This window comes from Pelodiscus sinensis, chromosome 1 (genome assembly GCF_049634645.1).
Source record: "Pelodiscus sinensis isolate JC-2024 chromosome 1, ASM4963464v1, whole genome shotgun sequence".
NCBI classification, from domain to species: domain Eukaryota; kingdom Metazoa; phylum Chordata; order Testudines; family Trionychidae; genus Pelodiscus; species Pelodiscus sinensis.
Window position 1 is genome coordinate 110126331 of NC_134711.1, and position 25541 is coordinate 110151871.

The following is a 25541-nucleotide window of genomic DNA, read 5'->3' on the forward strand; positions in this document are numbered from 1 at the left end:
AAGGATTGTGAATCACCTACTTAGAATAGATATGAACAAGCACTTGAAGAAGAAAAGATTGAGTACTCACCTTTGTAAATGTTCTTCAAGATAGTGTTGCTCATATCAGTTCCATACTTAGCCTCCTTCTCTGCTGTTGGAGTAGCCAGGAAGAAGAAACTGAGGCGCAAACAGCTTGGCAGAGCGCCACTCCAGGGGGCTCCAAAGCCAACCCAATAGGTAGCAGCTAGGGAAAAACTTTCTGGCAGCTGTGCATGGAGCATGAGCACACCTACTTAGAATAGATATGAGCCACACATATCGAAGAACAGATGAGTAACCATCTTTTTTTTTATCCAGTTGTGCATCGGTCTTAGAGTAATGGATCACATTTCCATAGTTTGCTTATGAGAACATCATGTGGAACTATGTCAAAAAAAATTTCTAAAATCAAGATACATCACATCTGCTGCTTCACTCTGTCCACTATGTAAGTCACCCTGTCAAAGAAGAAAAGTAGGTAGGTCTGGGATGATTTGTTTTTGAAACATCCATTCTGGATATTCCTTATTACCCTATCATCCTCCAGGTGCCCAGAAACTCATTGTTTAATAATTTATTCCCGGTATCAAAGTTAGACTGACCAGTCTATAATTCCCTCAGTCTTTGTTTTGCTTTTTAAAGATGGGTACTATGTTTGCCTTTCTCCAGATCTTTGGTACCTCACCAAATCCATCATGAGTTCTCAAATGAGATTGCTTTAGCTAGTTCCTTCAGTGCCCTAGGATTAATTTCACCAGGTCTTGCTAACTTCTCTAAATAGTTTTTACCTTATTCTTTCCCTATTTTGGCTTGTGTTTCTTTCCCCCACATAATATTGTGTTGAATATCTGGTCACAATTAACCTTGTTAGTGAAAACTGAAGCAAAATAGGCAGTAAGCACTTCAGCCATCTTGATGTTATCATTTATTAATTCTCCTTCACCATTAAGTAGAGAACCTACACTTTCCTTCATCTTACTCTTGCTCCTAATCATAGGACCTCTTTTAATTTCCTTTTATGTTCCTTAGGTCGAACTCATTTTGTACATTAGCCTTTCTGATTTTGTCCCTATGTACTTATGCTTTTGTATATCTCCTTAGCAGTCTTGTCCATGTTTCTAGTTTTCGTAGGATTCTTTTTTTATTTTCAGGTCACTAAAGAACTCCAGATCAAACCATAAGGGCCTCCTACTCTTTTTTTAATCTTTTGTTCCCATTGGATAGTTTGCAATTGTGCTTTAAATGTTCGTTTCTCCGTCTATATACTACCATTAGCTGCTTCTCAGTGTTGAAATAATGAATTAATTTTGTATAGTACTCTTCACTGTCCAAAGTATTGTGTACTTATATTTTCTTGAAATCTGCTGATAACAGGCTGTAGTTCTCTGCATATATAGTTTGACACATGGAGAATTCATGACTGGACTGGAGCTGCCTGACTTTAATCATGCAGAAGTATAAAATTGTAAAGTACTTTTGTGAATTGTGATTTTGCAAACATTTTAGATGTCTAATATCGCTCTGACCAGCTCTTTCCCTTCTAGCTCTTCTGTATAAATCATACCAGTCAATGTTAATATGTTAATGTAGCAGATGTGATTTTGTCCACCAAACTGATATCCCTTTGGTCATAATCTTCTACTTCTAGCTCATTTAATGTATTTCCCATGCGCTTTGCCTTTGTATACAGACCCATAAGTGCATATGACTTCTTACTATGGCAAAAAATGAATCCAGGAAGAAAAATCACTTAATCCGAATATGCAGTTTAAACAAAGAAATTATCAAGTGGTGTTTTAAAAATACCTGGTTTTTTTCCCCCAAAATGTCCGACGATACAAATTGGGCAGCTGCATAATCCCTGCAGGCTACTATTTTAATGCCAACAGGAAATGCAGCTTGATGACTTGTATCAAGACAGGAAGATCAGAGCTGCAGCTAAAGGCAAAGGCCACAGCAGGAGACGTCTACAGCTGTTTTTAAGTAAGAAATGCCCATGTCACATGGGTGGACACATTAAATTAAAGTAATCCAGAAAAATCTCCTGTTGTTCCCCATGTTTCTGGCTAGAAAGGTTATGAAAAATTGTTGTCCTGACAATATCACTGTTTCCTGTTTTACTATTTCATATTTACAATGTTTAATGTTTTAACATTTTAAAGAAACAAACTGGGAGTTGATTATTTTACATTGGAAATTATTTTATATTACATTAATCTCCCTTCCAAGCTCCTTTTCAAATTCACCTTTTATTGTAAAACTTGTCATTTTATTAGGATGCAGTTTGGGAAAAACATGTCAGATGGTAAAAGAAACAGAATCCTTTGTTTCCTACTTCTTTTCCTTGACATTTTTTGAATCCAGGAGATTAGTACCTCACCTGCTTAGATGGAGAGTAACTCACCCCTCATCATAGAGGGCATTAATGTGCTCCATGAACCCCCAACTTCTTTTTCCTCTCCTCTCCTCTCCTTTGTTGTTTTTCCTTTTTCTTTAATTCACTAAGCATAGAAGAATTTCCAGATAAATATCATCTCTGTTGACCCCATCTTCAGCTGTTTCCAGATCCCTACCACCAACTTTGAGTCTATGACATCTTGTAATCATATTTTGTTCCATCATGGAAAATAAGAGGACATTTCACAACATTCTTTGGGATCTTCTTTATTCCCCGTCATGTCCTTTATCCGGTTGCCCAGAACAACACTTCTCTGGGTTTTTATCCAGAATTACTCATTTCCACTTCTGTTCCAGTGATTTCTTTTCAGAGTTTACCATCTAATCACTTGCCCAGCTACTATCTGGGAGGGAGGTTAAGGACAATCTGATCATCTCCCATTTCATCAAGGACACAATATCTATACGTACTGACCAGGTTTAATGGTCCTGTGTGATCTGATTCTTCCTTTCCTGTTGCCACATTTTTCTGTCTTCATTCTCTTGCATCAAGCAGCTCCTTCAAGCATTTCCTTCAGGATTACTCTCAGCTATTTGAATAAATGTTGTAAGTTGTATATCTTTCCAACAAATGTGGCAGCTTTGTCTAGACTAGGAGATGAGGTTTGTGACAGATGTGGCAGTTTCCTGCAGAATCCTTGCACAATGTTATTGAATTATGTTTAAGCATCTTTGGAGTCCATTGTATTAAAGAAAGTGTTATGTTTTATTGTGAGCCCTGGGAATAATGAACTTCAAAGGACTTTCCTGAACAATGGGCCAGAAAGAGTAGACTTTTGGACAAACAGCATCAAGTAGGTTCACCTAGGGAATTTCCAAGGGGGGGGGGGAATGCAACTCCCACCCTCTTTCTCGTTATGCAGACACCCAGCCTTTAAAAGCTTTGTCCTGAGGAGTGGACCATTGTCTATTCATCCTGTGATGGACCGGGCCGTGTCTGGGCACAGCTGAGGGCGTCCGCTCAGGCGAATTGCTCAAATCCGGGGCTCCTTACCCAGACTGGTGACCTCTCCAAACAGGCCACAAACCAGTCACACAGAGCGCTTCAGCTGCCTGCCTGAAGCCTCACGAGCAAAACCCCCCCCGACACCCCAGCAATATCCATGCCCCAGATGGCCCCGGGCCTATACACAGGTGGGGGGGGGTCCTAGCACCCAATCCCACCTACCCCGAACAAGTTCTGTACGGTTCCAAGAAACCAGCCACAGATCCCTGGTCAATTTACCCTCTGGACCTTACTGTAACCGAGTCTCTCTTCGGGGGCCACCGGGCACGCCCCCCCGAGTCCGAGGGTCCTCGCCTTAGTATGCCCGGCACCTCCCGATCCCGGTCTCTATCCCGTCGTCCCCCCAGACGCGGGCCCCACTGCCGGTCCTCCCGGGGCCGGCAGCCTCACTGTCCTTGACTCGGCTCGGGTGCTGGGTCCTCCCCGGTCCATTCCCCGGCCGTCCCTTCCCTGGTGGGGCTTGGCTCCGTCCGGCTCCTCACCGCTCCGGTCGGCCCCTGCTGCTGGGCTCCACGCCGCTCCCGGTGGGGTCCTGCTCGTGCCCTGCGGAGGAGGCTGAGAGCAGAATCCTCCCTGCTCTCCCCAAGCCTCCCCTGCTGTTCCTTCCTCCCCCTTTTTGAATTCCACGCTCGGCGTCTGGCCGGCCCCCGCCCTTCCGAGCGCCAGCCCTGCGCTCCTGGGTCCTAGTGCTGGCCGGGTTCCGGCCGTGCCGTCCTGCGCCTGCGCGCCGGTCACGCAGGGTTCCCCTTGCCCTGCCGGCTCCGGCGCGCAGGGCTGGGTTCCTGTCCCCCGCTGACCTTCCCCGCGAGGCACGGGGCCGCGGTCCCCGTGGCTGGGAGTGCGGGGGTAAGTTCCCCCGTCACACTTACCCACAAATCACGTTGGGCCAATCCTTTAGAATCTATATCTAAAGGTTTATTATCACAAGCAAGAAAAGCATGAGAGTGAGGTTGTTAAAGGATAGTACGTTACATGCACCGAATCTCCCAGTCTTCGATGCAGGCTCTAGCAGAGTTGTTACAGCTGCTGGTTTAAAAGTTCTTGTTGCACATCCTAGCATCAGGATGGGTTCACAGGTCTTCCGGGCTCTTCGATCCCTGCAATGCTGCCTCTGGGATGAAGTGCTGAGCTGAGAACCAAGATGGCGTCGACCACATGGCCTCTTTATACCTCCTTCCTGGCCTCTTCTTGGCTGCAGGAGATCACCTGGTCCTCAGCCTCTCTCTGCCGGCTGCTCTTAGGTCCCGCCCTCATGCTTTAGGTGTGTCCTTGGCCCATTGAGTGCCATTGTCCTACAGGGCCTCGCTAATTAGCATGTCCACAGGCCCGGGCTCTGCCCACTGTTCAACCACATGCAGAGAAATATTCAGTATCCACACAGACTACAGATTCCTAACTACACACACAGACATTATACAACCACATCAATAGCTTACATAGGATTATCAGATAATAAGCTTCTGTTCAGCACCCCACATGGCCCCTTTTATACCAATTTCTGGGGCCAACACCCCCACCTAGGAGTGCAGCAGTGATCTGGCTGCTCCCCTCAAGATCCAGTAACGTGACACATCCCACGAAGTATAACGGGGCGGTCGACAAAGGCTTTTGATGTCGACCACTGAGCATCCAGACTACCACGCTGTGCCGACAAACAGCTGATCGGCACAGCGCGGCAGCCATTTTGATTTAAATGAAGCGGCGATTATTTAAATTGCCGCTTCATTTTGCTATGTCTACAAAGCTCATCTACATGGCTCCACTGACGGAGCCATGTAGTGTAGACATACCCTGTGAGGACAAGTTGTTTACATTTGAAGTTGATGCAGGCATGAGAGTCAACAAGAAGATTCAGAATGTGAGATGATGTGACCAAGTTGTGCAGCCCTGAAGATGCCGGACTGCAGCATTTTGCATGAATGTAAGAGAGAATGATGTTGGGAGTCAGGAAATCTGTGAGGAAAAAAACAATAATTGAGACGGAAGAGAAGCCCCTGAGTGAAAGAATTGGCTCCTTGGATACAAGGCAAAGAATGTCTATTCAGATTCTTTGTGGCATGAGATATGACAGGGGTTAGACACAGTCTTGATGTGAGGGACATGAAATAGAGGAAGAATTAATGGTGACTCCAAATTAAAGGGCCTTAGTGAGGGAAGACACTGCTATTGTCAACAGTAATGAGGGCCCGGGAGAGTGGAGGAAAAACAAGCTTACACATACCAAGCTAAAACTGATAGCAGGATATCAAAAGACATTAGAAATGAAGAATTTCAAATGCTGCTTGTGTCTAGGGTCAAGAAAAATATGGGACTCTTACTGCCTTAAAAACCAATCTACAAGACACTTTACAAGGGCTAACAGAACCGTTGTCAAGTCTTTGGTAGAGGATTCCCTGGGATTCTTTGTCTCTTGAGGGCCAAAGTGGATAGTGTTTCCCACACACTTTCTGAAGGTTTTCATGTCCAGCATGGTTGGTCTGCCAGACATTGAAGCAGCTCTTCAGCCCATGGATAGATATTAGTGTATTAAACCCTTCTATTGTCTAGTCAACCCCCTCCCGCCCACCAAGCAGAGATTGTAAGGCTTTCCCATCGCTTACATGAATTCATCGTCAGAGAATTTCAGACCTAGTGAACTTCCTAAAAGGCCTAGGGGATGGAGATATCCAGACGCAGCACCTGTACATTGACAGTTCTGGTTTCCCCATGACTATCTACTACTTCAATCGTATACACTCTGGTCTATAATTATTTATTTATATTTTTGTAGCACTGAGGAGCCCAACCTCCATTTTCCTGGGAGAAATTATTGAAGATGAACAAACTTCTTATTTTGACCAACAGAACTTTTCACAGCCAGGCTTCAGACCAGCTCATGACACTTTTATTGCTCCGGCGCTGGTGGATGATTTCCTTATGGCTATGTACAGGGGAAATATCTCTGTGCTCGTAGTACTACTCAGACAGTGGGACACTCTGAATTGCTGATTCAGCAAACTTAATCTGCTGTCTGTCAGAATATGAGGTATCTCAGCGTGGCTATGAGCCCACGTGGGCTCCAACTCCCATCAATAGGTCTGTTTCTCAGCTGATGCAAAACCATCCTCTACGTGTGACCCAGGGCTGGAAGGAAATGGATAAAATGCAGATAGCACAGATTAAACCTGGTAAGCCAGAGCTAATACGCCAAGGAAAATGTGTTTGAGACCTGGCCAGGGGACTGACCTAATAATCCATCATGGGCATTTGCCTTCTGTCAAGCTAGGGCATAAGTTAGCATAGTCTGTGGCAATAGAAACCTCCTTTCATCCTCACCCAGCCAGCAGACTGTAATCATTCTCTTGGACGAAGATCTAGTCACATTGTGCTGCACTTCATTGCTTCTGGTTGAAGTATTACAACCTACTGTACGTAGGGCTGGCTGTCAAGGTCACACGGAAGCTCTTAACCAAGTACAGGCAGTCCCCGGGTTACGTACAAGATAGGGACTATAGGTTTGTTCTTAAGTTGAATTTGTATGTAAGTCGGAACTGGCTCCAGATTCAGCTGCTGCTGAAACTGATCAGTGGCTGACTACAGGAAGCCCTAGGCAGAGTTGCTCTGCCCCCGGCTTCCTGGAATCAGCCGCTGATCAGTTTCAACAGTGGCTGAATCTGGACTCCTGGGACAGAACAGCTGGGGCGCTGCCGGGTAGGTCCCCGCAGGACCAACCCGGCAGCACCCCAGCTGCTCTACCCCAGGTGTCCCGCAACAAAAGCCTGGTCTGCTGGGGGGGGGGGGGCGCACTAGCTGCACCCCCTCCCCCCCCCAGCAGACCAGGGAGACCCGAGCAAAGCCGCGGAGGCGCAGAGGTCCCGCCGCCTCTGCGGCACTGCTCCTGTCTCCCTGCTGTGCTGGGTACCCCCCAGGTACTGTGCACAGGGAGGGAGACAGGAGCAAAGCCGCAGAGGCGGGGGACCCCGCCGCCTGTGCGGCTTTGCTCGGGTCTCCCTGCTGTGCTGGGGAGTCCCCCCAGCACACCAGGGAGACCCGGAGCAGCTTTTCTCGCCCCGGAGGACGCGGTGGCGGGATCGCTGCGCTCTGGGAGGTCCCGCCGCCCGCGAGCTCCGGGGCGAGAAAAGCCCCGTTCGTAAGTGCGGATCCGACATAAGTCGGATCCGCGTAAGTCGGGGATTGCCTGTATGAGCAAAAAAACCTGACCTGAGCACAAAGACAGCCATGGAACTCACACACACGCTAATGGGTATATGCAGCATAGGTTGTATGCTGGTCTGCATTACCTGAGCATCCTGGTGCATATCTTTTAGACTCTATAGTTCATTAAAGGCTTTAACTGTCTAAACTACCCCTCTATCCCCAACCCACCAAAGCAGTGGTGATCAACAACCATGCTGTGGTTGACTGAAATGAGGATGATTTTTTCAGGAACCCAAGACAGATCATTCCTAATGCGGGGTTGACTGATACTTCTTACAACTGGAGAGTAGAGTGAGCCACAGACCCAGAGACCAGTGTTCCCTCGAATTTTTTCATCTACGGGCAGAATAAGTTTTGTTATATGCACCAAGGCATGTGTAGATGTGCACCACCAATCGCTCTGCTAATCAGATGGGCAGCATCTTAATCTCTGCTGTGTGGCTGCCCACGCTCTCAGTTTACAGGGAACATTTCCTGGGACTGTGTTTGGTGAGGCATACCTTTTTACACAAGCCTTTCATCACCAAACATTGGACAATAGCCTGACATTCGTCAGGGTTTTCAGTCTAACAGGAGGACAGGAGCGTAGAGTTCTTTGTGGACAAAATAGGCAGTTCTAACATGTTGGTAATGCCTAGATTCCATGGTGATGAGTTCACTAGAAATGGTGGATAAAACACTCCTTGATCCTATGTAGCCTACAAGACAAAGCTGCAAACAGTCTCTGGAGACAACCATGTTACACTATGAACAAAGCCATCTGATGCATTCTCATGGGGACATTCGACTGTCCTGTTTCAATAAACAGTGAAAGTATCTGCAGAAGCATAGAGCAAGCACAGTTCATATTACAACGTTTCACTTAAGAAAAAAACTATTTAAAATCTCTTGTTTTTTCTATGTGTTGAATGTAAACAGCATTTTTATTCACCTGTCACTGCTGACTAACTCGTAGTCTTGACTTTGGCATTTTCATAAAATCTATTGTGTTAAATAATATTGTGTTTGAAAACAAAAGAATTCAGAAACTTTTGATGATTTTCTTCCCCTTTCAGCCAATAAAGCAGCTCAGAAAAAAATGCATCTGCCCAAACCAGCACTTTATCTTCAACCAGTTTTCCCTAAATTTAAAGTGTCTGTAGTTGTTTTCCCCTCAAACCTAAACAATAATTTGCCTATCTGTCTTGTGGTCCAGTCCTCCTTCCATTAAAATCAGTGACTAAACTTCCCTTGACTAATGAGTGAAGGATTGGGCCCTCCATCAAAAACTTCATTTTACGTTTTATTTTTTATCTCTTAATGTTTTCTTAACTGTTGGGCTGTCATTTGGGCCATCATTTATGTCTGTCTGCCTTTTGTCTGTTCCTTCCCCAGCTAAGCCAGCAAGCAATACAACTCCTCTCCATTTGTTAGCATGTCTCATCAGCTGTTATTCTGGGTGCCCTGACTGCTCTGGTTTTCTTCCCCACTCTACACAAAACAACAGAACTTGCATATAATCCAGTCTTGGGTCATTAAAAATACAACTCCTGCACTTCCAACCAATGAACATCTTTTACTATGAACCTGTGCTTTTCGCCTTCTGAGTATTTTATAATTAGACTTAGGTCCAGCTCTGTTTTTCTTTAGGGTTTACTTTCTTCACATCAGCTGGTTTCTCTGGATCATTTGGGTAAACAAGACTGTTGGTCTGAAATGAGAGACTGTCAGAGTCCTGGGAAGAAGAGGTAGTTGGTGAACAAAGCAGTTTTAGAAAGAACATTGGCAATATTGTGTGGTGTGGTAAGTAGAGTCCTGTGCAGATTCAAAATTTGAATCTATATCCTCAAAAATGAGCCACGGGTATCTGCATTGACACCCACAGATGCGGATGCCTGTGGATACAAAGCAGATATCCAGAAATTTGCAGGGTTCTAGATACAAAATTTGTATCTGTATCCATATCCACAAAAATATACTGCCAATATTCACACCCGCAGATGCAGATACCTCTGGATATAAAGCAGATATTCCGGGGATTTGCAGGGCTCTAGCAATAAGAGTCTTTTAGTGCACTAGAATCAAACATTGACTGTCCTGCCTGAAAATTACTTTCATGCCATGGGTGGGAGAGTAGAATTGGAGTGCAGCGCACTTCACCCTAAAGCAGGGGTGGACAATAATTTCCACAGGGGCGCCACTTCGTGAATTTTGGTACGTGGTCATGGACCAGCTATATATATATACACACACACAGGGGCAGGACCCTGGGCAGATAGGGTTGCCAGATGTCCAGATTTCTACCGGACAGTCCGGTAGTTGCACCATCTATCGGGTAGAAAAATTCAGACGATACCGAACATGTGAATTTCAGGCTGGGCGCCGGACGGAAGCCTGAGGGGCGGGGGAGTGACTGGGAGGCGGGGCCACGATTGGCGCTGGAAGCCCTGTGGTTGTGTGCAAAGCCGGGTAGGGGCGGGGCCAGGACTCCCAGCCACTCCCCCCGCCTGGCTTTTGCACGCGACCAGAGGCTCCCAGCACCAATCGCGGCCCCACCTCCTATCTGGGAGCCTCTGGCTGCATGCAGAAGCCAGGCGGGGGGAGTGGCTCCCAGCCCCTCCGCTGCCCAGCTTAGAGGGAGTGCCTGCTGGGGGCACGGTTGTGGCCAGTGGCTGCACCCCCCCCCCCCCCCCCGGTCTGCTTCCCCCCACCCTTTCCTCCCGGCCAGCCCCGTGGCCCCTGGACACCCCCACCAGCTCTGCTTCCTGTCCTGTCCCCTTCCCAGCCAGCCCTGCCCCCTCCTGGCCCGTTCTTCCCCTTCCCCCCACCCCTCCGCCCGCCCGCCCACGATCATATGTGTCCGGTTTTTTGGTGGGGTCTACCTGGCAACCCTATGGGCAGAAAGGTTGGGGCTTGGGTCTACAGCGGGAGAGAGTGTGTAAGTGTGAAAGAGAGATACTCTGTGTGAGAGACAGACTTTGTGACAGATTTGAGTATGTGTGGCAGTGTGTGTGTGTGGCACAGAGACGGTGTGGCACAGGCTGGGTGTGTGTGACAGTGACACAGAGAGTGTGTGTGCTGGCTGCTGCTGAGTAAGTTTCTGAGAAAAGCCATGCACTGTCTCTTTAAGACAGGGACCGCTGTCCTGCTCTGGGCTCTCTCTTCCTCACTTTGCTGAGATATTGCATGGGGTGAGAGGGGAGCGTGCCTGTGTGTGTGAGAGAGAGAGAGAGAGAGAGAGAGAGAGCACTGCAATAATAGAAACAAGGCACTGCCTCTAAAGATAGGCACTCCTCTGAGTCATTTACCATCCATGCTTCAGACTGGAGCAGCTCTGCAGAGATGCAGTACAGGGGCAGGAAGACAGCATGATTTCAGCACTCCCCTCTCTCTTCCACCTGCCTCTGCACAGCTAGCGGGAGAATCCTGGGAGCAGCTCTGCTGCAGGACTGAGCAAGGTGGGGGCAGCTGCGGGCTGTAAGTATGCACGCTCTGCTAATCAGCTGGGCATGCCGGATGTGGCCCCTTAGGCCAATTTTGCCCATCCCTGCCCTAGAGCCACGACTTCTCTGGCTTAAAACCTACATAGAGAACAGGGAGTTAGAGAACCCTCCGCCCTCCCAAAAGTTCTTGCATTTGCCTTTCTGTTGCCTCCATTTTACCTTATGCATTGGAGAAGGGCTCCACAATGGGGCCCTCCTGCTGCTACTAGAGAAGGAGAGAGAAACAGCAGAGGCTCACACATAGATACTTGGAGCTGGAAAGGGAAACTAACAAGACAACTCAAAGTAACAGGTCTGTGTGATTTCTCGTGCTGGTGCTGCCTTTACCTGGCAAATCCCAGTTACGGGGGTCATGGAGCACAGATTGGCTGCTTCTCTTTTGTTCTATCAAAACAGTGAAATCTCTAGGTGAATGTGGGAGGTAAGATCAAAGAGACTCTCCTCTGAGTCCCTGGGCTTCTGCCAGCCTTCAGGGAAAAGCCTCTTCAGAACAGGCAGATATGGGTGAAGCTTTTTCTGTTTTATCTAATCTATAGGCCCCTCTTTTCTTCTCTCCGTCAAATAACACCCAGTCATTCCTCAGTACTTGCTAAGAGTGAGTGATGGACATGGGGACGACACTAGGTAAGAGTAGAGTCATATGGAAAAGCAGCGTACATCAACCCACTGCATTGGTTTGTGAGATGAATTCACTTCCTCCCGAAGTGCTTTTGCTGAGCTAGGCAGCAAAAACCTATTGGTTTAGTAATCGGGCCTTGCCTCATTGGTGTGGAGAAGAGGTGGGAGGGGAGAAGGTATGAGATCAGTGGTAGAATATTTTGGCTTAGAACAGGCGATAAGGTGTCATGGTGTTTCCTTAGAGTGGATAAAATCTGGTATAGGGTTCTGAAATGTCTGAGTTAAAAAAGTTTCTCTGTTGCCATATATCTGTATTGTGGCTGCTGAGAGCAACCACTACATGCAGAATTGGAACCTCTCTTAGGGGTTTGCAGCTGTGGTGACCTTGCTGCTTTACTTTCTTCCTTCCTGCTACCTTTTTTGGGGTGCTGTAGAACCACATGCCTGCCTCAACTGTAATATCCAGGTTAAGTGGCTGTGTTTGCTTCTGTCAAGCTGGCACATGTTTCTGTGATGTGATTAGACAGCATCCATTGGCTTTCCAATCCCTTAGCTTCCCTGGAAATTTTCCTCTGCTCTAATGCTGTTCCTGTTCTGTCTGACTGCATATCAACTGCTCCCTTTTTTAGCTTTTAGTTATGGATGATTTGAGATGGAGTAGGAGTGGTATGGAAGTATTTAGAACCACACAAGCTATGCTGCCAAAATGGGTCTTGGTTTCTTTCTTTCTACGTCTACACTGCAAGGTTTTTGAGCAAAAACGGCATTTTTTGTGCAAAAACCTGCGGCGCGTCCACACCTCAAATGTGCTTTTGCACAAGTAAATCAGCAATAAAATGGCAGAAGAGAAGGCTTTTTCTGGTGTAGGTAAACCTCCTTTTACGAGGCATAACTCCTTTTTGCGCTACAGCTTTTGTGCAAAAAGGCAAGTGTGGATGCTCTACAGGGGTTTCTTGCGCAAAAAGAGCCTATCCGAGAAAGCACAGGTGCTCCAGTGTTATGCGACTGGCCATCAGAGCTTTCTTGCGCAAGAATATCCATGCATTGTGGACACTCTCTTCCGCAAAAGCTCATCGGAAAAGCAATGCGCTTTGAGGTGTGGACGTGCTCTTGCGCAAGAAGGAGTTTGCACAAGAAGCTTGCAGTGTAGGTGCAGCCTCTGGTAACTAACTCCTTCCTCTCCTAAACTTGGATGGTTCAAGAATTCATCTCAGAAGACACTAGATTCCCCTATACACTCAACTATATAAATTAGCTGTGGGTAATTACCTTGATAATGGTCTGTAAAATCATAGACCTTTCTCCTGGCGTGGAGAAAGTAAATAAGGAAAAGTTATTTATTCCTTCCCATAACACAGTTTCACCAAATGAAATTGATAGATAGCAGGTTTCTCTCTCTCTCTCTCTCTCTCTCTCTCTCACACTCACACTCACACTCACACTCACACTCACACTCACACTCACACTCACACACACACACACACACTGTCTACATTGGCATCCCTTTCCGGAAAAGGGATGCTAATGTAGCACTATGGAATAAGCAAATGCCACGGGGGATATTTAAATATCCCCCGCGGTATTTGCATTAACATGGCTGCCACTTTTTTTTGGCTTGGAGATAAGCCGGAGAAAAGCGCCAGTCTAGACATGATTCTCCGGAAAATAAAGCCTTTTCTGGAGGATCTCCGGAAAAGGCTTTATTTTCTGGAGAATCCAGAGAATCACGTCTAGGCTGGCGCTTTTCTCTGGCTTATCTCCAAGCCGGAAAAAAGCGGCAGCCATGTTAATGCAAATACCGCGGGGGATATTTAAATCCCCCGCGGATTTGCCTATTCCAAAGTGCTACATTAGCATCCCTTTTCCGAAAGGGAGGCCAGTGTAGACACAGCCACAGAGTATTTCTTCACACAACACATAGTCAACCTGTGGAACTCCTTGCCAGACGATGTTGTGAAGACTGGGACTTTTAACAGGATACAAAAAAGAACTAGATACATCCATGGAGAATAGATTCATCAATGGCTATTAGCCAGAATGGATAGGAATGTTATCTCTAGCCTCTGTTTGTCAGAAGTTGGTAATAAGTGACAGGGGAGGGCTCACTTGATTATCTGTTTTGTTCATTCTCTCTGGGGCCCCTGGCATTGGCTACTATTGGAAGACAATACTGGACTAGACAGATCTTTGTTTGACCCAGTATGGCCATTTTTATCTTATATTCTGCTTCTAATCACCTCAGAGCAGGACTTTGTAAACTGTGGCTCACATACATTGCATGCGGTTACATGAGACTGCTGAATTTTTCTGTGGTTATACGTTTAGACACCGGCTTCCCCGCAAGCACCAGCTACTGCCTGCCCCCCTACATCTCACACTACTGCCTCTGTATCAGAGGCAGCAGCATGGAAGGGGTAGAGGCAGGTGGCTCCACAGTGCTGGTGTGCACAGGGAGCCTGCTTGAAAGACCGATTCTTGCATGTACCACCTGCCCTGCCCTGCACTGTTGCCTCTATGGGAAGCAGCAGTGTTGTGGGGGGGACTGCCCAGGAGCTGGCTCCCCATGGGCACCAGCACCCCCTGCCCCCACCGCCCGGCCTCTGTCTCTAATACAGAGGCCACAAGGGTGAAGTTGCGTGTAGTTAGGATTAACCAGTAAGCCTGGGTTTATCAGTTAATCATGTAAACGATTATATGATAACATCCCAAGTGTCTGCACTCCCAGAAGGGATGAGGCCGTGGGCAGAAGGGGTGCGGGTGAGGGCAGCTAGCCTTTAGTGCCACCCAGAGCACACTACCCCAGCGACCTGGGGCTCTGACCGCTGCCGCAGTGGCAAGGATGCCCAGGCCCTTTTGAATGGCCAGGCCCCAAAGCAACTGCCTCCTTCCTCCCCCTTTCCCCTGGTGGGGTCTGGGTATGCAATAAAAAAAATGTTTGGGGACCTCTGCTCTAGAGGCAATTCCTGACTCACCCTGTAAAGTCTATAGAGGTATAAAGTCTTTTGTTTTCAGTCTGTTCATGGAGCTGCCAGTTTAACACAGGCTTGAAGTCTGTGTAAATGACATATTGGGGCGCTTGATACTAATTCCAGGGTGGGGGTGTGAGGAGTGCTGATGTTGCTGTGACCTTTTCAGAAGACCCAGCGGTATTTTGCAAGGGTGTAGAGACCTCTGCTTTCCCACACATTGGGGCTGTTGAATTCAGGAGGCAGAACTGGACTCCCAGGCAGAGGCTGACTCATTGTTTGTCACCACTTGCTAATCCAGCTGAGATCATATTAATGGTTTGCAACAAAGCAAGTGCCCTATCAAAGGGGAAATGTCATTGGTTCAGAAAGATGGCAGGAAAGAGGTAAAGTCTGTGAGGAAGGCTGTGGCATTGTCCATCCTTGAACTCCTGGAGCTTCTTTCTTTTATCCTCCCACCTCCAACCCTCCTATATACTCATGTACATGAACCAAGGGATTATTTGAGGTTTGGCTAGGTAGGCGCTGTCTCCATTTGGAAAGCTATTCTGTGCTGCGTAGGAATGGATTCTTTGACATAACAAGGCCTCTTAGACAAGAGGTTGTCACATTTCATGCCTTAACATTGCCTTACATATGGGCTGTGTCTACACTGGGCCACTTATTCCGGAAAAGCAGCCGCTTTTCCGGAATAACTTGCCAGCTGTCTACACTGGCCGCTTGCTTTTCCGGAAAAGCAATGACGATCTACTGTAAAATTGTCAGTGTTTTTCCGGAAAAACTATGCTGCTCCCGTTCGGGCAAAAGTCCTTTTCCGGAAAACTGTTCCGGAAATGGGCCAGTGTAGACAGCACAGTAGTCTTTTCCGCAAAAAAGCCCCGATCGCGAAAAAATGACGATTGGGGCTTTTTTCCGGAAAAGCGCGTCTACTTTGGCCACGGACGCTTTTCCGGAAAAAGTGCTTTTCCAGAAAAGCATCCTGCCAATGTAGACGTGCTTTTTCCGGAAATACTTATAACGGAAAACTGTTCCATTTTAAGCATTTCCGGAAAAGGGTGCCAGTGTAGACATAGCCTCAGTGTTCACTGAATCCAAAAAGCAGAGAGCTCACTTTAGCTCTGTTCCCCCTCCCCTCCATTATGCCTCTTTTGCTGCCCTTGCCCAGGAACCATTATTACGAGTGAGACGCTTCGTTTGTTCACAGCTCCTTGCAGAGCCCCTTCATGTTCTCCAAGCACAAGCCAGAAGATTTGGGATCAAAAAGAGCGGTGTAAGGTGAGGTGATCCTCACCCCTGTTGCACCGCTTCTGCCTTGCCCTGTCACTGCGTAACTCTGACACCTATCTGGCATGGTGGTAATAGGCCATCAGGATCTCTCTTTCCATGTCCTGCATCCCTTTGCTGAACTCTTGAATCTGTAACCTCACAAGAGAGGCAGTATTTCAATGATATGGAAGACACAGCTGAGATTACAAGAACCTGAAGTCTCAACTATTCTCTCCAAACTGCCCTGACTCAGTTAAATGTTTTGCGGAGAGGCCCATTGAAACATTCATTCCCAGAGGATCTCTTTGCCATTCATATTTTCCAACACACGTAAGGTGCGTCTAGACTGGCAAGATTTTGTGCAAAAGCAGCTGGCCGCTTGAATTTGCGCAAGAGCACTGACTTTGTAATGTATAAAATCAGTGCTTCTTGTGCAAACACTTTCACACTCCCGCTCGGGGAAAAAGCCCTCTTGTATAGACAGGGAAGAACTGTTTTACGCAAAAAAGCCCCAATGGCTAAAATGGCGATCGGGGCTTTCTTGCGCAAAATCGTGTCTAGACTGGCCACGGATGCTTTTGCACAAAAGCACTTTTTGCGCAAAAGCATCCGTGCCAATCTAGACGTGCTTTTGCAGAAATACTTTCAACGGAAAAACATTTCCGTTAAAAGTATTTCCGCAAAATCATGCCAGTCTAGACGCAGCCAAATAGTGTACAGCGGTGCTCTCGGGCTGCCTACTTTACACTGGCCTATGCTAATTCTGATAATTCTCTTGCATCACAGTCTCTGAAGGAGGCAGGGAATATATCAGTTAAACTAGTTTTCCTGTAGGGATAATACCTTGTTCCCCTCTAGCCTGCCTATAGTTTTCCTGTAGCTTCAAACACTTCAGCCTAGGGTACAAGCTGGTTCTTCAAACTTCCCTCTCTCTCTAAAGATAAGAATGCTAACTAGTACAGTAAAAAGGCCTCCATTGTTACCCCACTGCCCAGCCCAAGGCCAGGCCTGCAGCTGTAACTCCCATTGCTTCTGATAAGGTCAGTCTAACCTTTCTTTTTTTTGACAAGTCGCAATAGATTAATTGATTTGTGAGGGAGGGAACACTAGCTGAGCCCTTTTTTTTTCTTCTTCTTCTGAAGTAGTCTTTGCTTCTCTTGACCCTGCTAATGATATCTGGCTGAGGTCATCTCAACAAACACCAGAAATCCTCCCCACTTCCTTCTAGAGGACTTGCTGCTTGTAAAAAAAAAAAAAAATAGTCCCTCATTCAGAATTAAGCTTTCCTGACCTCAGCTATTACTACTTTCTTGACTGGGGAGGGGAAAATATCTTGTATCCACCTGTCAGTTAATGCTCTCAAAACTAGGTTTGCCTCTTTTTGTCTGTTTAGCAACTACAAGCTGCCAGCTGATAAAGCAAAATGAATGTTCTTCGCTTCCAAAATGGACTCCATCATGGTTGTCTGTTCTCTTGAAATATTTGACTCCTGAGCTAGAGGGTGACTTTCCAACAGTTTCTTCTGTGTATTGAGAGTCATCTGTTCTGAAAACCTATAGATTCTGCTGATAAGAACCTTGCATGGGGAAAAAAGTGGGGTGGGGGGTAAGTGGGAGGTATTGTGCTAGCTAAGCCAAAAGAAGCCCAAGCCTGTTTTAATTTTCATAGCTATAACCAGAATAAATATAAATGTTGTTATTCTCCTTATTGGAAAAGCAGTAAAGGAAACTACTACAGTGGCCATTCCTTTCACCCTGATGTTTCTTGAGAAAGGTTAAGACTCCCAATCTCTTATTTCCAGATTCCTTCAGTCTCCTATTCTGGAGAACTATTGGGTTGCAGGAGGTGGAGAGATGGAAAAATACTGCTTCTGGACCTCCTTCCAGTCTTGAGGTTATGTCATAGTTTTTAGGCTTTGTCTACGCTCAGAACAGTAAAGTGCTGCGGCATGATCATGGCAAGAGTGCAGGGAGGAGGTACTCTAGGTAAACCAACTTTTTCAGCACTCTAGGTAAACCACCTCCACAAACAGAGTATCTAATAGCCTTGGCACCCTGTTTATATTGGCATTTTACAGCACTATAAGTTGATGCACTTGGTGGGGGGAGGCTGTTTTTTCTCACCTCTGAACAAGCTTACAGCGCTGTAACTTGCCAGTGTAGATAAGCCCTGAGTTCTGTCCCTCGAGATTAAAACATACACCGCTCTTTCTGTGGCATTTACTCATTCATTGTCACAAAGAAAACAGGCAAAATGGTGAAGTAGCATCTAATATACAAGAGACATAAAACACTGTAACGTGACCAATATTCTAGAAACCTGTAACTACATGTGTCAGTGTTAACTTGACATCAACAATAAAAATTTCAGCCTCAGGTATGTTTCCAGTTCACGATCATGCCTTTCCTTTTGATCTAATACTGACCATCAGAAGTTGGTTTGGATTTTTCTGTTACAAAATTGACCATGAGAATCCTATTTAAGGCGGGATGACGTGGCAGTAATTCTGTATTTGGACCATTGTGAAGTCTTGGGTTCCCTCGATAGGAAGTGGAGATAAATCACTGGAACTGTTGTTGAATCAGATTATTAGTGAACAAAAGCAAGTCTTCTGTTTTCTGGCTATGCTCTACTATCTTGGAGTCTGTTTCAAAAAAGGCACAAGCAGTCCTGTCCCGCTACCCCCGAAAGAGGACAGTGAAAATAATAATTTTTTAAAAACATGTTTTATTCTCAACAATGCTGCACTGCCTGAGAAGGGATTTCAGATGTTTCAGAAATGTCTTTCCCTGCAATGTTAATGGGCCAGAAGCCTACAATGTTAATGTACTCTGCTCCCAAGCCCACCCACCTGAAGCACTGGACAGATCTTGCCCCCCCCCCCCCCCCCCGCCCCATTTCCCCAAAAGCCTCGCTCCTCCTTGTGGGTTGCCTCCTATTCCGAAGGATCTCTTTGGAGTCTGACTGCATACAGGCACAGATAAGGGTTTGGAAGGAGGTTCACTCCGGCAGGCAGGATGGGTCGGGAGAAATGCTCTTTCTGAGAGAAAAATTCAGGTCAGTGCACTAAAACACAGGGCTCTGAGAAGGGTGCTTTGAATGCAGGGAAATCCATTGTTAGGAGACATTGCTCAGTACTGCCTGCTTGCCTTCCTGTGGGAGGAGTCCCAGGTTTCTCTTTCCTTGAGTAGAGAAGTCTCCCTGTGTATGCAGCAGATGGTCTGAGCTGCAGTGCTGTCCTCTTGGGAGGGGAGTAGTTCTCTTAAGTGTCTAGACCCTGATGCCCAGATGGAGAAGCCCTTCCGTAGACTGGTTCCCATCCTCTTTATGCCAGACTGCCCTGAAACTTTTGCAGCTGCTGCTACAGATCATGAGCAACTCGTGCATTAGGTGCTCTCCAAATACAAATTGAAATATGATGATACAAAGTGTTAATGGCATGATGGTTTATAAAATAAAGGGAAAGGCTGGGGGAGGAGGATGGCATGTATATGCAGGGTTTCAAATTATCCTATAACAGCCCTTTGTCTTTGTGGAGGTACCTCTTTGGAAGAGTTTTCTAACACTCCTTTATTTTAGAACTGTATGAAAGCTCTAACTTGGTGTGTTTGGGCATGAAAGGGTGAGATCTACTGTATAGTAGTGGATGTTGAGAGAGATCAGGGTATTCAATCAAAATTATTTTTAGTCCCCAATAGAAACAGAGGATTTTGACCAGTATTGGGCACATCTGCCCTAAAGCTGGCAATCAAATATACTCCTTTTTTCTGGAAAATCTCTCATCATTCAAGATCCCCAGAAAGAATTTTTAAATACTCATCTGAGATATGTAGACTATCTCAACCTACCAGTTAGTTAGTCCATTCAATTTTAAATATCTTCATTTTGCAATGGAAAGACACTTTTTTTTGTAGCCTTGCAATTTGGCTTAGCATTGTCTCCGCCAATTGAACTTTTCTCTAAGACTATGTCTAGACTATGGACCTTACAATGACATGGCTATACTGTTGCAACTGTGCCACTGTAATGTCTATTCTCTCCCAGTGGGAGAGAGCTCTACCACCAGCATAATTAAACCACCCCCAACGAGTGGCAGTAGCTGTGTTGACGAGAAAGCAGCTTCCACCAATATAGTGCAATCCTCACAGGTGCTTTTGTCAGTGAAATTTACATTGGTCAGGGGCAACGATCTTTCTAATCTTTTCTGCATCCATGTATGGACTAAATTTTTCTGTGTGCCCCGAGGCATATACAAGTGTGCACCACCAATAGAAACACAAACCTAGCTGTGGGCGCTCTGCTAATCAGGTAGGTAGCATTTGAATTTCTCCTAAGCAGCTGGACAAGCACACAGCTTACACGGAACACTAGTCAAGGGGGTGTGTTTTCCAGACCCTTGACTGACAAAAGTTTTGCTGACAAAAATGCTATCTAAACAAAGCCTTAGTTAAGATGATTTTGATAACCGCAGAAGAAGGAATATGCAAATCCCAATATCTAGATCATGGGTTCCCAAACTGGGGGGCGTGCCTCCTTGGGGGGCGTGAAGAAATTCCAGGGGGGGGCACAAGGTGACCCACCCCCCCGTCAATTCGGGCCCCCCCCAAGTTTTGCTGCTATGGGGGAGGCGGCGTGAGAGTTTCTCAAAAATCAAAAAGGGGGCGTGATGCCGAAAAGTTTGGGAACCACTGAGATGATCTGCTGCATTGATTCCAAACCATATAGACAGCTTATAGAGATTCTCAAAAGAGTAGACTCAGGTTTAGGATTAGCTCCAGCAAGCATTCCCCAACCTTTACACGGAATCTAGTACACCTTAGGGTTGTGAGAGTAGTTGAAATCTATAGGACTTATTGTGATACCCCACTGTTACTGGGCAGCGCAACTTGCAACCTAAACACATTCCTTATCTGTTAGAGATCACCAATAGGAGTCCTTGCACAGTCAGATCATAATCCTCCGAGCAGGTTCTTCCATCTCCAAAGGGGGGGGGGGGGGGAGGCTGCTCCAGAAACCATTCCCTTCCAGAGGAGAACCATTAATAGAAATACTAAAGGTGAAAATAACCATGGGTGTTTTTCTGACAGGCTGTGAAATCCACATATGGACTCGTGCTTGTCTGGGGGAAATGGCCAGCCATAGAGAGGAAGATAAATATAAATTGGCTGGAGTTGAGGGTTATTGGGAATGCTGTGAGACATCTGGTTCCCATCTCCTATTCTCATTCTGTCCTGATTCAAAGTGCCAACTCGCAGCAGCAACTTATGCAGATTGATGAGGGAGACACGGAGCACTCCTGAGAACAGAGGCATCTGATATTGGGCTGAACAGCAGAAACTTCTAGTTTTAGCCACTTACATAAAACTCAAACTCAAACCATTTGGTTGAGTTAACAACCTTTGCCCTCAGAGGGAATGTGAATTAAATGACCAGGTCCTTCAAATCATCTTTTGGAAATGGGGAACTTCATGGATCGATTCATTTTCTCTGAGTAGGGGGAAAAAAGGAGAGCAAGGATAAAATTGAGAGGAAGGAAAATCAATGCATTCTCATTCAAGTGCTCTGATCTCTGATGTGTGCCTTTCTTTCTTTTCCAGTTCTTGCTCAGATAGCCAGAAAAATCAGAACAGAGAAAGCCATGCTACTCCTGACAGCTCCTTTTTGATCCCATGGGCCTTCCTTCTACAGGAACCTGGAAATGCCATTTTGGTTCCCCTAAGATTCTGCCCTCGCTAGGTGGTGTGCTGACTTGAAATTCAATCCGATCTTGAACTCAAGAGGGTGGAATTTGGATACCTTCAGTTTGTGGCTTTATTCCTTCAAGCCTAGAAGGACGTTGTCTGAGATATTTATGCAGTTAGCATATTTCCAGGAAATGGGGTCCAGGCATGGCATCTGTTTTAAAAGCTTATCAAATTATTGCCTTACTCTCTTATTTGATGATTTCATCAAAGAGCTAAACATTTAAGTGTTCTGTGTGATCAAATAGAAGTTTTAGGGGCCCATAGCCTATAAAGGGAATCTGATATGCTGCCTTCAGGTTTTCCAAGGCAGTACCCACATTTTTTTCTGCCCACTTTTAAAGGTCCAATTGGATGTTGGAAATTGAATTTGGCCCTGAAATGTACACCTTTTATCCCACAAAGTAGGTACTTCAGCTGGCACAAGAATTCTTCCTTAAAAATAATCCTTTTATCATGTCATTTGAACTATTTCCTTCTATTCAAGGAGGTCATGTTGCATTTGGAAGGTGAGCTGTCTGCTGCTAGTGGGACAGAACAAAGACACTCAGAAAGGCATAGAGGGGTGTTTTTGTTTTGTTTTTTGATGATAGGCAGAAAATAGCAATGGCAGAGCTGCAAAAGCCACCATATTCAAGTATCTGTCATGAGTATTATTGGAGGTCGGGTAAACTCCTTCAGGAAAATCGGGCGAGTCAAAGAGAAGTCATTTTCCACTTGAGGAGCTGAATGAAACACAGCCTTGTGAAGTAATCTGCAGAGCGGGAACATAGGCATCTCTTCATTCATTTGTATGATGCTGTCAGGTGGGCGTTTCTTCCATCAGTGATGTGGCATCAGCTCCTGCAGGTTGCCATCCTGTCTTGACCCCTCTTTCCTATCATCTTCCTCCCCCAGACTAGGGATGTTAATGGTTAGCCAGTAAGCCTCACCCGTTAAGGCTGCAGCAGCCACCCACTCATCATGGACAGGGGGCTTCTGCAGCCTGCCTGTGGTGGGAAGGCAGGGGGAGCGGGGACCTACCCGTTTAGTCAGTTAAATGGTTAAGCTTAATATTTAACTGGTTAACTAATTAAATGGGATTTTACATCCCTACTCCAGACAGACAGTGTTCGTCCTTCTGAGTGGTAAAGATTTAATGCTTTTTTGGTTACATTTTTAGATTTGCTTGGTTCATGGCTATTCTGCAGTTGTGGCATAGATCCCTTCAGTGTCATGGGCAGTCTGCTTATGCCAAAAAGGAGCTGTGGGAATGGTTATCCAGCAGTGTCCATTCAGACTCATGAACTTCTTATGTCTGAGAGGATGGCATATTTGAAGCTTCAGAGCACAATTCTGGAACGCTGGCAAGTCAGAGGAGTGAGGCAGCCGCACCACTCATAACAAATAAGGTTGTGATAGTCGGTACTTGATCTCACTCAGGGTATGTCTACACTGGAGAGGTTTTTTTTTTTGAAAACGGCCATTTTTCCAGGGGGAAAAACTGCACTTACGTCCACACTTCAATCACGTTTTTTTGAAAGAACAGAGGGGGTTTTCTGATATTGGTAAGCCTCTTTCGACAAGGAAGAAGCCTTTTTCCGAAATAACTCTTTTGGAAAAAGGCATGTGTGGACAGGTAAGAGGGAGTTCTTTTGAAAGAAGAGGAAAGAGGAAAAAGCACAAGTACCCTGGTGGCCACTCAGTCCATAGTAATCACAGCTTACATGTGAGATAGCGTCCATTCAGTGTTGATGCTATCTTTCGAAAAAGCAGATGGCTTTTTTATGCGCTTTTGCTGTGTAGACGTTTTCTTTCGGAAGAAGTTTTTTGTATGCTCTCTTCCGAAAAAGCTTCTTCCGAAAGAAGCCTTCAGTCTAGTCATAGCCCCAGATTCTTAAAACTGAAAATTCCACACTCAGAACAAGCTGTCTCTAAAACTAGAAGCACACTCATTTATCTAAACACAGTCTGCAACCTAAGGTGTGACTGGGCAGCAGTTACACCAGAACCACTACTTTTTATAGTAAGCTTCAGAGTAAGATGGGGAAAAGAAGTTTACATGTGAAACTGTGGTTAAGGTGAGGAATTAGGGGCAAAGGAGATTAAGATGGTAGGGAGAGGAAAGAAAGAAGGGGGTGATGTGATCTGATAGGCAGGCATGGAAGATAATTCTGAGTAGCTGCATTTTGGTCAGTGAGGACAGAGGAGGATATCCACAATCTAACCAGCAATGCTGTTTGCTGGTTGGAGAGTTTGGACGTTCAACTTTGACGAAGAAATATAGCGTTGAACACAACATTCAAAAGGAGAGGAGCCCAGGCATGGACAAGTGTTTTGGCCTTTAGGAAAGCAAAAAGTCTGACTTTCTAAAAGATCTGGAAGCAGGCTCAGGAGCTTATAATGACCTGGCTGTATGGCCAGGGGAAAGCGAGAGAGGCTGAGCCTGGTAGACGATGATGGTGGTGTTAGCTGAAGTGGAGGAAGGCTGGAGAGGATGGGAATTGTCTGCGAATGCTCCCTTACACCTTCCTTTTATAAAAAAAGTTAAGTCAGCCCTTATGTGAACTTAATGTGATGAAAAGGAGGGAGACAAATAAAGAGGCTTTAAATCAGAAACGGGGAAACTTTTTTAGGTTGGGGGCCACTGACCCATAGGAAAAATCATTTGGGGGCTGCACACACGAGAGAAGTAGTCAGTCAGTGGCCCCCAGCTGAGAAAGAGAAAGACACTCCCCACATTCCTGTCAGACACCAGAGCCTAGCAGGGCCCAGCTTAGTAGATTTTGTGTGGGGCAGCAGGTGACTGGAGTGCTTGCATGGGCTGGGGGGAGAAGGGGGGACACTGAGCCTTATTGGTCAAATCCCACATCTGGCCCCCAGGCCTGAGGTTCCCTACCCCTGTTTTAAATGATGGTAAATCCTATATTGTTGCCAGTAGGTAGGAAAGACACAAGCTTAGCTGCACAGCTTTAACTAGCTATGGCTGTCCTAAGACCCAGTTCTTAAAAAGCATTCATGGAAGCTTCCCAGTGGCAGTCTCTTCACTTCCTGCTACATATCATTTAGGAGTTCTGAGGCAGCGGGGCAAAGCTTTCAGCCTTGCCTGGATCTTCTCAGTCCATTTCCTGCCCCTGCTAAGTCCTGGCTTTAGCATATTAACCTACAGTAGGGGGGACTTGTTCTCTTGATTAGGTCGCAGACATTTCACAGCTACCTTGAGGACATTATCAACTACCGCTGGGAACTGGAGGAAGGGAAACCCAATCCCTTACGGGAATCCACTTTCCAAGAGCTACCACTGCGCACCCGTGTGGAAATCTTGCACCGCCTCTGTGATTACCGGCTTGATGCAGATGATGTCTTCGACCTCCTCAAGGTGCTTTGGGCCACAGCGGCTGTGGGATGGGGAAAACTGCAGCTACAGGGAGCTAGGAAATCTGTGGAGCAATAAAGGAAAATGTTTGCCTTCATGGAGGCTGTTTTTCCTTTTTCGTGCCATTCCACATCCAGCCAGTCTCCAACCACGGGGACAGGGTTTTGCAGGTGCCGCTGTGGCATTTCTAGTCTGCCAGTTTAGGGAGCAGGAAAAGGCTGGGGATTTGAACGGTAGCTTCTCTTTAAGGTCCTTTATTCTCTTTGTTTCCATAGCCAGCTGTGGGAATGTGGGTGTGTGGGTCTCCCCATTCTCTCTCCTATTAATGTTCCAGAGTTTGAGTTTGTTCCAGTTTTTAGCCCCAGCCTCTTGGTGAGGGACCTAGGTTTCCTTTTTTTTGGTATTTTACAGGTTTGGAGATGTAATTGTCAT

General features: G+C 46.1%; 1 protein-coding gene across 3 annotated transcripts in view; it reads left to right on the forward strand.

Moving 5' to 3' along the window:
- Positions 1 to 25541, forward strand: part of CECR2 (CECR2 histone acetyl-lysine reader) — a 152876-nt gene that overhangs the window by 93819 nt on the left and 33516 nt on the right. For all 3 annotated transcript variants that reach the window (XM_075896768.1, XM_075896771.1, XM_075896773.1), the window contains one exon: positions 24929 to 25112. In XM_075896768.1, the coding sequence (XP_075752883.1) occupies positions 24929 to 25112 (184 nt within the window). The remainder of the gene's footprint in view (positions 1 to 24928; positions 25113 to 25541) is intronic.